The sequence below is a fragment of the Ranitomeya variabilis genome, chromosome 4 (assembly GCF_051348905.1).
Source record: "Ranitomeya variabilis isolate aRanVar5 chromosome 4, aRanVar5.hap1, whole genome shotgun sequence".
NCBI lineage: Eukaryota > Metazoa > Chordata > Amphibia > Anura > Dendrobatidae > Ranitomeya > Ranitomeya variabilis.
This window is the reverse complement of record NC_135235.1, coordinates 514,316,083-514,332,210: the sequence shown is the minus strand read 5'-3', so window position 1 is coordinate 514,332,210 and position 16,128 is coordinate 514,316,083. Positions and strand designations below refer to the sequence as shown.

The window sequence follows — 16,128 nt, the reverse complement described above, 5'->3', positions numbered from 1 at the left end:
TCCAGAAACGTCAGTGGCTGGATGAAAGATGCAAGAGTCTGTCTGGATCCCAGAAACTCACTCAGATTTTATGCACACACACTGATTACAAGCAAACCGGTCACAGGTGAAGAGGTTACCTTTAAGTAGCCATTCAAACCCATTTGTGTCAACCTCTGTGCATGTTATCAGGCCATAATCACCAGGGTATGTGACCTTTTGTTCAGGGTCATTTGGATGTTTTGGGTTGTCATTATGATTTAAAAAGAGAAAGCACAGTAGTTTGACAATAAATGGCTTCACCCAACCATGAGTGGAGAAAAAGCTTTGGTGTTATCATTCATATTCTCTAAAAAAAAAGGCCAAGAAAGCAAAAATTCTGCAGGGGTATGTAAACTTTTGAGCACAACTGTATGTAAAGCTCTGTGGAATATTATGGTGCTTTATAAGCAATGCATAATAAATAATTGTGAGGGTCCCAGCACTTATCTGACAAACATCTTTACACTGCATAAGAAGTCATTTTTTTAGGACTGAAATACCCTTTTAATAACTAGTGTTCAGTAAAAAAAAAAACAACATTCACATGTTGATTGCTTCTAGAGTAACCTATGCATGAATTTGGGGCTACAAAAGAATTAATTGTGATTGCATTAAAACTATAGCTACTGTTTGGTTGACTTTTCTGTTCTGCCGCACAGGGCAAGGTTGGGGCATGGTCACCCCCATAACTATATATACTAGCTGCTGTGTCACCATTGCATGATGTAGCTATAGAGATGTGGACTACATACTGTGGTAAATTGTGATACATACCTGATGATAGGTTGGTAGAAAGGCAGTGGCGTAACTCATGGGTCTCAATGCAAAATTTCCAAAAGGGGTTTAAACTATCGCAGGTCATTATTCGGCCCCCCCCCCCCCCCCTAAGCTCTGGGCCTTGGTATCATTGGAACCCTTGCACCTACTATAATTATAGCCCTGTAGAAAGCATTAGCTAATGTGACATTTCCTCTGTTTCACTGCTGATAACACTGAGTAAAAGCTATTCATGCAGTTCCCTGACATTTTACAACAAGAACTCCCTAAACTGCAAAACTCTGTATTTTGAAGCAAAGCCCGAGTGTCACTATTCACATGCCCATACCTCCTCTCCCTATTCCCTTCCCTCCTTTGTAAACATTACCAGTCTGTACTGTTGCAGAGTCTGGGCCTCTCTCTGCAGCCAGGTCTCTAAGGACGACTGCCGCTGCTGTAAGGTGGCCTCCCGGGGCAAGCGTTCCTGAGGGCTGAGCTGTGACAGCTGGGAGAATTGAGCTGTGATGAGAGACGGACAATTATTTACAAACGCGGACAGTATAACACACTTTACTACACGTGTCCACATTTTTTTTTACCACTCTCCTTTTTATAGATTATCAGCCATAGAGGAAGACCATGTTCACACGTTCAGTATTTTACATCAGTATTTGTTCCACCACTGATTTTGGAGGAAAAAAAATAGAAACACGTCACCACTTTTTTGGATTACAAATACAGAGCTCAAAAACTGATGAAATACTAAACCTGTGAACACGGCTGAACACTACTCGTAATTGACAAGTTCCTCTGAGGCCTCCAGCTCCCACTTCTGGGTATAATCTAGTATACAGAGATTCCAACCAACATTATAAGCCAATGAGCCAGCACATTGATTTTGTAAGGTGATGGACGTTTGCTTTACGCCTCCCATGCTGCATTACCATACAGGAGTGGGTAAAATCGTGACTTGCATCTCTCCAGGACCTTGGATTAAAGGTTACAGTAAGATCCATTACATCACTATGTATAAAGCAGGGACAGGGTTAATTTATTGTAAAGTCAATAAGCGGTTTCTCCAACTTGTACAATCCCTACTTGCTTATAGGGGTTCTTGACAATAAACAGATTACAAAGTGTTCCCCCATTGGTGGGATCCTCAGTTATCAGCAGGATTTGTGGCATAAGGAGTGTTCAATTTCCCACCATAGAAAAAATGAATCATTAAACTTTGGCTATTCAAATCAATGGGCTTTTTGCACAATGCAGGACTGTGCGGGTTCTCCAGAGCCTGCCGTCTCTCCTCTGTTCCGCCCTTCAATATTGATGTGCGCAGGCACTGGAGAGTCACCGCAACTTCCAGTCCCAGTGATCTCCGGCGCACAGTAGGTGAATTCTCCACAGCGTAGAGGGCGATGGCGGGTAGGATGCGCAGGATTTGAGGGGGCACACATGACATCAAAGGGACGTCTGAAGAGAAGGGGAGGAGAAAACCTGTATAATGAAGGCCAGAGGCAGTCTTATATCCTGGTAAGCCTACGCCCCATAGCCGGGGAGATCAAAGGTATAAAAGATGATTTTTACTTAAGGCCATACAGGTAGGACTAATTTCACCTCTATACAACCTGTATGCCCATATTATTAACTGCAAAACCTCAAAAAGGTGACAGACTTCCTTTAAATCGGCTTTTAAATGTATTTCTTATCACTATCTAGGAATTAAAATTTGGCAATTTTCACTCTGGTCATTAGCCTATTACTGTTCTGGAAAGTTCACTTTTCAGCAGGTATCTGATCATCACAGAAACAATTACAATGAAAGTTAACACCTATATATAAAACACCGAATCACACATCATTGACAAGAGGTGATAGACAGCTCACACCCTTACCCTCACTATACAGTACAATAACCTTTACGCACAGTCCGCAGAACATTAAGAACACAGAAGCAAATGTGGATCTAGTCAGCAGGTGACCACAAGTTTGCAAATCGTATACTTGTGGTCACATGACTGGCCACTTGTGCTGGTAATACAGCGGAAAAAATGACAGTAGAATGAGATGACAACCAATGAGACTAATCGGGAAGCGACCGCAAGTCTGCAAATCACATACATTGGGGTACGAAAACACCCCACCCACACAGGGCATACCGTGGAATAAAAGTGTGCATTGATTGGACAGTCTGCAGTCACAGACTTCAGACAACCCCTTTAACTAGTATACCAACGAAACAGTAATTTATTGGACAAGGCCTGTCTTTGCAAATACATTATAGTATCAATTAACAGATTTTCACCAAATGCAGCAAAATTTGGAATACGCTGCACACAAACAAAAGGAAAATTACAGGGGTTCATGTACATTTGTAGAACATAAATGTCTTGTGAAAGTATTTACCCACTTGGCATTTTTCGTGTTTTGCTACCTCGCAACCTGGAATGTCAGAGTTTTATGTTTTATTTTTGAGGGTTTGCATTTTTTTTTTCATTATGAAGCAAACAACAAATAGGACAAAATAACGGAAAACTACAGTGTGCATAACTATATACCCCCTAAAGTCAGTATTTGTAGAGCCTCCTTTGCCAAAATTACAGATGCAAATCGCTTTGGATAAGTCTCTGAGCTTTCCACTAGGATTTTTGCTGATTCCTCAAGGCAAAACTGCTGCAGCTCCTTCAAGTTTGATTGTTTTCGCTGATGATCAGCAATCTTCAAGTCTAACCACAGATTCTCAATTGTAATAAGGTCTAGGCTATTGACTTGGCCACTCCAAAACATTTACACTTTTCCCCTTAAACCACTCGGGAGTGTTGCTTTAGCAGTATGCTTTGGGTCATTGCCTTGTTGAAAGGTGAACCTCCTTCATAGTCTCAAATCACTGAGAGACTGAAACAGGTTTTGTTCAACAATATGTGTGTATTCGCACCATCCATCTTCCTCTCAACTCAAACCATTTTCCCTGTACCTGCAGCTGAAAAACGTACCTTCAGCATGATGTTGCCACCACCATGCTTCACTGTAGGGATGGTGTTCTTGGGGTAATGAGCTGTGTTGGATTGACGCCAGACACAGCATTTACTTTGGTGGCCAAAAAGTTCCATTTTGGTCTCATCTGACTACAGCACCTTCCTCCATACATTTGGTGAGTCTCTCACATGTATTTGGCAAACTCAAAACAAGCAAAACAATTAGTGTGTGTAAATAAAGGCTTTCTTCTGCCCACTTTTCCACAAAGGTCACCTCTATGGAGTGTACGGCTTACTGAGGTCGTATGCAGATACTCCAGTTTCTGCTTGGGAACTCTGCAGCTCCTTCAGGGTAATTTTTGGTCTCTGTGCTGCCTCTCTGATTAACGCCCTCCTTGCTCGGGCTGAGAGTTTTGGTGGGCGGCCCTCTCTTGGCAGGTTTGTTCTGGTACCATGTTCTTTCCATTTGAGGATAATGAATTTCATGATGCGACAGTGGATCATCAAAGATTGGGATATTATTTTATAACCCAATCCTGACTTGTACTACTTAACAACTTCGTCCCTGACTTGTTTGGAGATCTCCTTGGTCTTCATGGTATGGCTTGCTTAGTGGTGTTGCAGCTGCCGTGGCCTTTCAGAAAAGGTGTGTATATACTGATGGAGATTGCACACGATGGGCTTCCCTTCACTAAGCATGTGACTCATGAAGGTAATTGCTTGCACCAGAAATTTTTTAAGTCTTTATAGCAAAAGGGATGAATACATATTAACGTGCCTGCCAATTTTTTGGTTATTTGTTCCCATAAATTTTTAAATAAATACACAAAAATCACAGGTTGTAATGTAACAAAATACGGTAGGTAAAAAAACCAAGGGGGTGAATACTTTTGCAAGCCACTGTAGCCATATCTGATGTGTATGGAATGGTAAAAGCCAAGTGTTATAGAAAATGCCAATAGCTCGGGGAATACAGTCAGTAGGGGGGCTACAGTGCCAACATGCAGATCAAAGATCTGTAACCTATATTTCATACAAGACTATGAGAAATATTTCCAGATCTACAAAGACAGAAGAGTCATTTCAAAACCATCAGCCTATTTCTGAAATAAAGAGGAGAGACTGGTGTGCGACCTTCTACATTTACACGATGCACATTCCCTACCACAAATAGGATTCCTTGATACTGGATATTTTCTCTTTTGCATACTGGGCTGGGTTGCAATGAACAAAGATAAAATGTTTGGCAGAGATTGACCATTGAGGAAACAAAGAAAACAAAAATAATCAATCAGACATCTGAACGTAATTTGTATTTTTTATTTCTACATAGTCACCATTTCTAGGAGAGTCACCCCCGAGAAGACTATTTTATTGAAATATGTGGATGGTTATCACCAATGGCATGGCGTGGGTTACCAACATCAGGGAAAGGAAAGAATTATGCCACTAACCTAGTAAGAATGCTAAATGTGTGCTTTCTTTGGAAAGTATTACTGTCCCCTTAAAAAGTAATGATCCCTAGTCACTGTCCTTTTCAAAAGTAATAATGCGACCTTAGTGTCATACCCGGAAAAAAAATAATAAAGTTTAGGATGTTACAGTCACATCTGCACACAGAGTGGCACAGGTGACGCAATGCAGTGATGACAGGCCTACATCCACTTCGCTAATAATAGGTGAAAAAGAGGCATAGGCAATTATAAAATCATATGTACTTTATTAACACCTGATAAAAAACACAAGACAAGAATCTTCATATAAAACTGATTTGCAAGCAGGGCAGAACAATGTGATATTATACTCCTGAGTGACTTACGCCGTAACAAGAACGTACCAGCTGTATCAAACAAAATGCTTAGTGTAATTTAAATAAATTATCCTACTATATTTGATCAGCTGATTAGAAAAAAGATTGCACAGTTTATAATATATTGCACGCAAACGTTTCTCTAAGCTGCTCATAAGCAGTATGACAGAGCTAAAAAAGCATTAACTATCCCAAACAGCACATAAAAAAGTGTCTAGTGCATATAGGGTAAAGTATTATAGCATGACTCTACCTATAATAGAGAAATAAGGTGCCTAGTGCAATTCACATAGATACCATATGTAGTCAGCCGAATAAAAAAGGATTTTACTAATGGCAGCATTAACTGTCCCAAGCAGCACATAATACAAAAAAAGTGTCTAGTGCATTTAGGGTAAAGTGCTGTAGCATAAATCTACTTCCAATAACAAAACGCAAACATTGCTAGTCACTGAAACTTAAACGGCATATCACTTACATATATATATTTTCCGACCTGCGTGCTCCTCAGTCACCCCGACAGCGCCGTTTCGCCTTTGTGGCTTCCTCAAAATAGGGGCATGTGTGTACGCTATACAGGACAATGCCTTTATACCCCTGCCCACAGGTGAATCTGATGTCGGCATGCCCGGCACATAATTGCGCTGTCGGGGTGACTGAGGAGCACGCAGGTCGGAAAATATATATATGTAAGTGATATGCCGTTTAAGTTTCAGTGACTAGCAATGTTTGCGTTTTGTTATTGGAAGTAGATTTATGCTACAGCACTTTACCCTAAATGCACTAGACACTTTTTTTGTATTATGTGCTGCTTGGGACAGTTAATGCTGCCATTAGTAAAATCCTTTTTTATTCGGCTGACTAAATATGGTATCTATGTGAATTGCACTAGGCACCTTATTTCTCTATTATAGGTAGAGTCATGCTATAATACTTTACCCTATATGCACTAGACACTTTTTTATGTGCTGTTTGGGATAGTTAATGCTTTTTTAGCTCTGTCATACTGCTTATGAGCAGCTTAGAGAAACGTTTGCGTGCAATATATTATAAACTGTGCAATCTTTTTTCTAATCAGCTGATCAAATATAGTAGGATAATTTATTTAAATTACACTAAGCATTTTGTTTGATACAGCTGGTACGTTCTTGTTACGGCGTAAGTCACTCAGGAGTATAATATCACATTGTTCTGCCCTGCTTGCAAATCAGTTTTATATGAAGATTCTTGTCTTGTGTTTTTTATCAGGTGTTAATAAAGTACATATGATTTTATAATTGCCTATGCCTCTTTTTCACCTATTATTAGTATGGTGTTTGTTGGTTATTATTAGTTTTTGAGGTGGTGAGTCCACTATTGGATTGTGTTTTTGTCTACATCCACTTCGGCCTACAGAACGAAGATAGGTGGTCAAGTAGGCACTCTTTCAGCTCTACCACAGGATCCAACTGACGGGGTTACAGCTGGATACGATAGTCAGATCCTGTGGTACAGCAGTTCAAAAAAGAGCCCACTTGGGGCAGTTGGCTAGAAGTCTGGGGTATACGCACTGACCTGGATCTTCGATACAAGTTGTGACACTTCATATGGGTGCATAATTCCTAATTATAATTAAGTAATTAACATCTTTGGCTAACACCTCTTTTCCCCATTCAGCCACACTTTTCCATTGACCTATCACAAACATACCACTTCTTAAACTAAAAGTTTTATATCTTAAAAGTCAATTCCAATAGTTGGGTACTCTACAGATGAAGAACAACGAGAAAGTCCCAAGTCAAGGTGAATAGGTCCACTCTAAGAACATCAATGAGGTTTACAAAAAAGTGAGAACTCCGTTAACGTGCACGTCAATACAACAAGGAGCATATGTTACAACCTGGGACTGAGAATGATCTCTACTGGATTAGTTCATGGGCACAGCGGCATATGTGTAGGACTATTTGTTTGCCCTCTGCACAGACATGAGCATGCTGGCTGTTGATGCTCTTTAATGGCAGCAATGACAGCCTAACCATCCCACCACTGAGCTCTGTGCTCCCTCCAGCTCGGCGTCTGACTGTTTACACAGGTTATGACAGAGGCAATCGCTGAAGGAGTTTAATTATTCCTGGCAAGGTTTAACAATCGCGAATCCATCAAGTTTCTGAGAGCAGCGCGGGGGTATGTAATTAGGCTTCCATAATAAGCACCTTTATTTAAAACGGCTCGGTGGGTAATCGTTGTCAAGATGATAGTAATTATAAAAATGCAAATAACCAAGGTAAAGGTAACAAATTGGGCTGGATGGAGAAAGAAGTTAGAGTGCCTCTGAATTGTGACTCAGTATAGAGGATTTATTTTAGATTTTTCAGATATGAGCGAAAAAGAAAAATGTGCCATTATGCATGTGTTGCACATGTGGAAGCCATTTTCTGGTACCTGCAGGTTTCCTAATATGTACAAGAAATGTAAGAATACATATTACTGAGCGATGAGATACAGATTTCTATTTGGGAATGATGTTTGCCTTATATAGTATAAGTCTCTACACAACAGGCTGCCTTCCTAGAGAAGCATGCATGTGATATGAAGGAGCAGCACAGCCTGTTTCTGGCAATACAAGGCTAGCTTGGCGCATGACCCTACTCTGTCCAAAATCAGAAGGTCACGGACCTGGACCATGCAGAGCTTTCTTCACTGCTAAGAAAGGGCACTTCTGGCAATCAGGACTGATTGCTATCCCACGCTTATTTTCCAAGTAATCTAGAAAACCTGAACACAATAATGCCATTATTTGTACGAAATTCTAGGTACAATTTATCACATTCTTTCTTCAAGAGGGTTGTATACTTTCTGCTGAAATCTCTGAAATAGAGAACATTGATATAAAGCACGTTAAATCCACCAATTGCTTAGCTCAGCAAGCGCAAAGAACCCTCCGCTTCTCTCCCTAGTTACCCCACTCGCTGCTCTTCAGACCACCCCATCCATAGCGCCCAAGATTAAGGTGGTAGTTGGATAATTTATCCATGAGGCCACCACCAAAAACATTCAGATCAGATGAAATATTCCAAGATCTGATTAAAATTAACTTTTGTTTGAATTAAAACCCCTTTAAGTTATATTCTCCATGCAGCAGCTTGTTTCCAGTCCTCCGTGCGCGAGAGGGCAGTGATCAACCAGAACTCACTACATAGTGAGAGCGCATCATGCCCACTGATCCTGGCCTGACCTTCTACTCGGCTGCACCTGTGCTGAGCAAGAGGTTAGCCAAGGAGAGATGGGCATGATTGTGTAGCGACTGCTGCCTAGGCACAGCCCGGGCACCACACCACTGACTGGAGACGAGCGGCTGCACAGAGAATAGAACTTCATTTTCTCCCTGTAGCCACGCTTCTATCTTGACTGTCACATATGTCTACAACGGTATTTACCTACAAATTACCATTACTACTGCAGGTAAATACAGTTTTGTATTTTTTTGTGCTGACAAATTCCCTTTAAGGGTTAAGTGCATACCCACTGAGCTTTTCAAGCAGATGATGTTTCAAGAAAATGACGGTGATATTTCTGATGTTTTTTGTGGTGGCTTCCCTGGCGGCTTTATTTTTTTTTTTTTACACTTCATCTATAAACAGCATATTCCCAGCTGATGCTGCTGGAGAAAGGGATGCATCACTTCCTATACACAGTTTGGAAACTTGAAGTGGTTAAAAGAAGATTCAAAACTCTGAACACATGCACAGCAAGTCATTTTGACATGGCAGCCCATGTTTATTCTTGTGTTCAAATCTTTAGGGCTTTTTCAGGTGGGCTCCTGAGCAGATGCCCTTGAAAAAGACGTAGTGTGCATATAATCTGAAACTGGTGGCAGAGCAGGGAGATCGATTCGTGCATCATGGGATTTTGGCCAACAACCTCCTTCCCTCAGTAAAAGCATTGAAGATGGGTCATGGCTGGGTCTTCCAGCATGACTGACTTGAAACACACAGCCAGGGCAACTAAGGAGTGATTCCGTAAGAAGCATTTCAAGGTCCTGGAGTGGCCTAGCCAGTCTCCAGACCTGGACCCAATAGAAAATCTTTGGAGGGAGCTGAAAATCAATGTTGCCCAGCAACAGCCCTAAAACCATGGATGAGTGGGACAAAATCCCTACTGCAGTGTGTGCAAACTTGGGCAAGAACCACAGGAAACATCTGTCCAATGTAATTGCAAACAAAGGTTTATGTACCAAATATTAAGTTCTGTTTTTCTATTGCATCAAATACTTATTTCATGCAATAAATAGAAATTAATAAAATACAAATTACGTAAGAATCATACAATGTGTTTTGTTGGATTTTTTTTTTTTTTTAAGATTCTGTCTCTCACAGGTGAAGTTTACCTACAATAAAAATTACAGACCTCTCCATTCTTTGTAGGTGGGAAAACTTACAAAATTGGCAGTGTATCAAATACTTATTTTCCCCACTGTATACATACACAACAGACTACTCACAAAAAGTTAAGGATATTTGGCTTTTGGATAAAATTTATGGAAAACGTAAAAAGTTCACGCTACAGTGATATTTTATCATGAAAATAGGGCATTTAATTAGAAGCATGCAATGGCCATTTGCTCACCGTCAATGATAAATTTAAACAAACATCAATAACAGTGGTGGAAACACCCACAAAAAGGTCAATGTCTCAATAACTGGTCATGTGACCTTGGGCTTCAATTACAGCTTGATAATGACGTCTCATGTTGCTGACAAGTCGAGTTATTGTCTGCTGAGGCACTACATCCCTCTCTTATTGATGGGCGACCTTCACGTCATTGAGGTTCTGGGGTACATAGTTACGAATTTCTATGGTGACTCAGCTAATCCCATAGGATTTCTATGGGATTCAGGTCTGGAGACAGTGCATGCAACTGCACATGAAGTACCCCAATCTTCGGCAGCGGTTCCCTAATGATGCAACCTCGATAAACAGGATCATTCTCGGCCATGCAAATGAAATTAGGCCGGTGTTGTTTATGCAGAGGCACAATGGCTGGATTAATGAGGTTATTCAAGTAATAGGGGCTTGTAACTGTACCATTCACAAAGTGAAGGGATGTTCTGTGTTGACTAGACACACCTGCCCACAACTAACACCACCAAAGGCTGTCTACTTGACAACATCTACAACATCGTTGGCAGCCATCATTTCTGCTCAGCGCGAATCAACTTTCATCAGTGAACAGCACTGAGGCCCACTGGTCTTTTGTCCAGTGTAGATGCTACCTGGCCATGCAAGATGATGGTGGGTCAGGTACACTTGCAGGTGGTCTAGCACGAAGACCAAGCTGATGTAAACCTCTGGCACCTCCTGCATCCCCCAGTCCTGTCCCCCGGCATCTTCTTACAGGAAGAAAATGGCAGGGGGCATGCGCAGTGCACCCTCTCAGATCTGCCAGCCGGCACCTGGCAACAATAGTTGATTTTGCTTATTGGTTCATTTTGATCACTGTGATAGACAATATCAGAATGATCAAAATAAAAAAAATAGTACATCATCCCCCCCCCCCCTTTATCACCCCTTCAGTTACACAAAAATAAAATATTTTTTGAAATTATTTTTTTCCCATTTTTCCGTTAGGGTTAGAGTTTGGGTTGAGGTTAGGGTTGTGGTTAGGGTGGTGTTGGGGTTGTGGTTAGGGTTATGGGTGCTTTAGGGATAGGGGTGTGTTGGGGTTAGGGTTGGAGTTATAATTGGGGGGTTTCCACTGCTTAGGTACATCAAGGGGTCTCAAAACGCAACATGGCGCCTGCCATTGATTCCAGCAAATTTTGCGTTCAAAAAGTCAAACGGTGCTCCCTCCCTTCTGAGCCCTGCCATGCGCCCAAACAGTGGCTTTCCTCCAAAAACGGGGTGGTGTCGGCGTACTCAGAAGAAATTGCACAATTTTCTGGTCCATTTAATCCTGATACCCTTGTGAAAATAAAAAAGCTTGGTTCCAAAGTAATTTTTTTTGTGAAAAAAGTAAAATGTTCATTTTTCCTTCTACATTCCATTAGTTCTTGTGAAGCACCTGAAGGGTTAACAAACTTCTTGAATGTGGTTTTGAGCACCTTGAGGGGTGCAATTTTTGGAATGGTATCACTTTTGGGTATTTTTTGTTATATGGACCCCTAAACTCACTTCAAATGTGAGGTGGTCCCTAAAAAAATGGTTTTGTAAATTTTGTTGGAAAAATTAGAAATCGCTGGTCAACTTCCTAACAAAAAAAAATTATGTTTCCAAAGTTGTACTGATGTAAAGTAGACATGTGGGAAATGGTATTAACTATTTTGTGACTCCCTGATTTAAGGGCACAAAAATTAAAAGTTTGAAACTTGCAAAATATTCAAAAATGTTGCCAAATTTCCATTTTTTTTCATAAATAAATGCAAGTCATATCAAAGAAATTGTACCACTAACATGGTTCAGTACATTATGTCACGAAAAAAAACTATCTCAAAATCAGTGGGATACACGTTGAAGCGTTCCAGAGCTATAATGTCATAAAGTGACAGTGGTCAGAATTTTAGAAATTGGCTTGGTCTTTAAGCACAAAATTGGCTCTGTTGCTAAGGGGTTAATAGGTATCATAATTACAAGATTATTACTTTGTTTCGCCTACTGAGAGCAATCAGTCTTTTGTTTCGTTGACAAAAGGAACAGATGAGCAGAATTACCTTTGTGGTTTGAATCAGAAGCAGAGACACATTGATTTATACTGGGTGTTACTCTGTTTTCTGTTTGGTGACTTTTTTCTTTTTACATTTCTAAAAAAAAAAACCTAAGTTACACAAGTTACACATGCAGAACTTTTTCTTCTGTTCTAAGGCTGTGTGCCCACAATGAGTTTTTGACATTGTGTATTTTCTCTGTAAAAAAACTGCAGCGTCTTACAGTTCCAACAAAGTGGATAAGATTTATAAAAAATATCATGCCCGCTGTGCTTTCTTTTTTTTAACTTTGTGTAAACTGACCTGCAGTGCAAGTTTCAAATTTGCAACATGTCAATTTCTCAAGGAGGTACCCTTAACCCCTTAGTGACTGGGCCAAGGTTTTAAAATCTGTCCAGTGCCACTTTATGCTGTAATAACTCTGGAGTGCTTCAACATATCCCATTGATTTTGATATTTTTTCGTGACATATTGTACTTTATGATCATGGTAAATTTTTTAAATTTCCAAATATTTGCAATTTGATAGTCACATCACACAAAAACATTAATAAATGACATTTCTCTCATGTCTGCTTTACACCAGAACCATTTGTAAAATGTTTTATTTTATTAGAATTTTAAAAGATTTAAAAACATAACAGTAATTTTTAATTTTTTCAAGGAAATTCACAAAGCTTATTTTTATAGGGACTTATCCAGGTTTGAAGTGACTTTGGAGGTGCTATATTTTGGAAACCCCCAAAAGTGATACCATTTTAAAAACAGCACCCTCACTGTATTCAAAATTGATTTTAGGTAGTCTATTAACACTTCAGGTACTTTTCAGGAATTAATGCAAAGTGGCATGACAGGAATGAAGAAATTTATTTTTACCATCTATCTAAATGTTGATTACCGTATATACTCGAGTATAAGCCGACCCGAGTATAAGCTGAGACCCCTAATTTTGCAACAAAAAAACTGGGAAAACTTATTGACTTGAGTATAAGCCTAGGGTGGAAAATGCAGCAGCTACTGGTAATTTTTTTTTTTTTAAAAGATACCAATAAAAGTAAAATTAATTGAGACATCAGTAGGTTAAGTGTTTTTGAATATCCATATTGAATCAGGAGCCCCATATAATGCTCCATACAGTTCTTTATGGCCCCATAGATGCCCCATATAATGCTCCATGCAGTTCTTTATGGCCCAATAGATGCCCCATATAATGCTCCATGCAGTTATGGCCCCATAGATGCTCCATATAATGCTCCATGCAGTTATGGCCCCGTAGATGCTCCATATAATGCTCCATATAATGCTCCATGCAGTTATGGACCCATAGATGCTCCATGCAGTTATGGCCCCATAGATGCTCCATATAATGCTCCATGCAGTTATGGCCCCATAGATGCTCCATGCAGTTATGGCCCCATAGATGCCCCATGCAGTTATGGCCCCATAGATGCTCCATGCAGTTATGGCCCCATAGATGCCCCATATAATGATCCATGCAGTTATGGCCCCATAGATGCCCCATATAATGATCCATGCAGTTATGGCCCCATAGATTCCCCATATAATGCTCCATGCAGTTCTTTATGGCCCCATAGATGCCCCATATAATGCTCCATGCAGTTATGGCCCCATATAATGCTCCATGCAGTTATGGCCCCATAGAAGCCCCATATAATGCTCCATGCAGTTATGGCCCCTTAGAAGCCCCATATAATGCTCCATGCAGTTATGGCCCCATAGATGCCCCATATAATGCTCCATGCAGTTATGACCCCATATAATGCTCCATGCAGTTCTTCATGGCCCCATAGACGCTCCATATAGCATTGTGCCACATGTAATGCTGCTGCCGCTGCAATAAAAAAAAAAAAAAAAAAGACATACTCACCTCTCGTCGCTGCCCTCAGCGTCCCGTCTCTCCACACGGACTGTTCAGGTAGAGGGTGGCGAACACTCATACGTCATCGCGCCCTCTGACCTGCACAGTTACAGCAAGAGGACGGGAAGACGGAGCAGCACCCGGCGGATGGAACGCGGACAGGTGAATATGAAATACTCACCTGCTCCTGGCGCTCCTGACGCGGTTAAAAAAAAACAGTACATACTCCCATTCTGATGTCTGTCATGTCCCCCGCCGGCGTCCACAGGGTTAAAACTGCTTTCGGCAAGAGCGCTGCTAATGCACGCGCTGCTGCCGAGAGCTTCCCTGCACTGAATGTGTCAGCGCCGGCCGTAACAGCAGTGACGTCACCGCTGTGCTCTGCTTTACGGCCGGCGCTGACACAGTCAGTGCAGGGAAGCTCTCGGCAGCAGCACGTGCAGTTTTAACCCTGTGGACGCCGGGGGACGTGACAGACATCAGAATGTATGTACTGTTTTTTTTTTTACTTTTACAATGGTAACCAGGGTAAATATCGGGTTACTAAGCGCGGCCCTGCGCTTAGTAACCCGATATTTACCCTGGTTACAAGTGAACACATCGCTGGATCGGCGTCACACACGCCGATCCAGCGATGACAGCGGGTGATCAGTGACCAAAAAATGGTCCTGATCATTCCCCAACGACCTCCCAGCAGGGGCCTGATCGTTGGTCGCTGTCACACATAACGAGATCGTTAGCGGGATCGTTGCTACGTCACCAAAAGCGTGACGTTGCAACGATATCGTTATGTGTGACTCAGCCTTAAGACCCTATTTGAGCTATTTTCTCCACATTAATTTGTTGACATGACATACTCAAAAAAAAAACAACAAAAAAAACCTGAGTCAAGAACACATGTAAAAAAAAAAAAAGAAAAAAAAACAGTAATTAGACTTACTGGTAATTGTATTTCCAGGAATCCATCCTGACAGCACACTGGAGGACGTCCTTCTTATCCATGATGGGACAGGAAACACGAGAGGTTAAAAGGACCCTCCCCCTACCACCCTTCAGTGTTTTTCCAAAGTAACACATCTGGATGGATGCAAAAACAAGTTTTATTACAACAAAATAATCAATCATACAAATGTTACATCACATAAGTATAAAGATCAAACAATAGGGAGGGAACTAACAGTGCTGTCATGATGGATTCCTGGAAATACAATTACCAGTAAGTCTAATTACTGTTTTCCAGGTCACCACCTGACAGCACACTGGAGAAATACCAAAGGAGAATGGTATTTAGGGTGGGACCACTGCTTGAAGTACCTTTCTACCAAAGGCCAACTGAGGCGAAACTACATCTAACTTATAGTGTTTAGAAAAGGTACTAAGATTAGACCATGATGCAGCTCTACAGATCTGGTCTGCCGTAGCCCCCCCTTTCTCCGCCCATGATGTGGCCATGGCCCTAGATGAGTGGGCTTTAAGATTAACTGGGGAATTCAAACCTTTAGCTTTGTAGGCTAAATCAATTGTAGATTTTATCCACCGTGCGATAGTCGCTTTAGACGCTTTTTTCCCCTTATTTGAACCCCTGAACTGAACGAACAAGTTATTGTCCTGTCTCCAGGGTCTAGATAGATCAAGGTACCTGAGTACTGACTCTCTTACATCAAGGTTATGAAAAAATCTTTCTTTTTGGTTTTTAGGGAATTGGCAAAATGACGGTAAAACAATCTCCTGATTCATATTAGTATTGGAGACGACCTTAGGGAGAAAGGCCGGATCTAGCCTTAGTACTATTTTATCATCAAAGATCTGTAAATACGGGTTCTGTACCGAAAGAGCCTGTAGTTCCCCCAATCTTTTTGCCGATGTGATCGCAACTAAAAACGCGGTTTTAAGAGAGAGTTTGTTAATATCTATGTCTCCAGTTATATCCCAGGACTGATCACACAGAAAATTCAGGACCAGATTAAGATCCCACGGCGGGACCGATTTCCTAATGAATGGCCTTAGCCTC

The 16,128-nt window shown here is 41.0% G+C and overlaps 1 protein-coding gene across 3 annotated transcripts in view; it reads right to left on the bottom strand.

Annotated features, from left to right (window-relative positions):
* The window catches only part of LOC143765454 (signal transducer and activator of transcription 5B), a 272,423-nt gene that overhangs the window by 19,964 nt on the left and 236,331 nt on the right, over positions 1-16,128 (bottom strand). For all 3 annotated transcript variants that reach the window (XM_077252132.1, XM_077252133.1, XM_077252135.1), the window contains one exon: positions 1,166-1,296. In XM_077252132.1, coding sequence (XP_077108247.1) covers positions 1,166-1,296 — 131 coding nt within the window. The remainder of the gene's footprint in view (positions 1-1,165; positions 1,297-16,128) is intronic.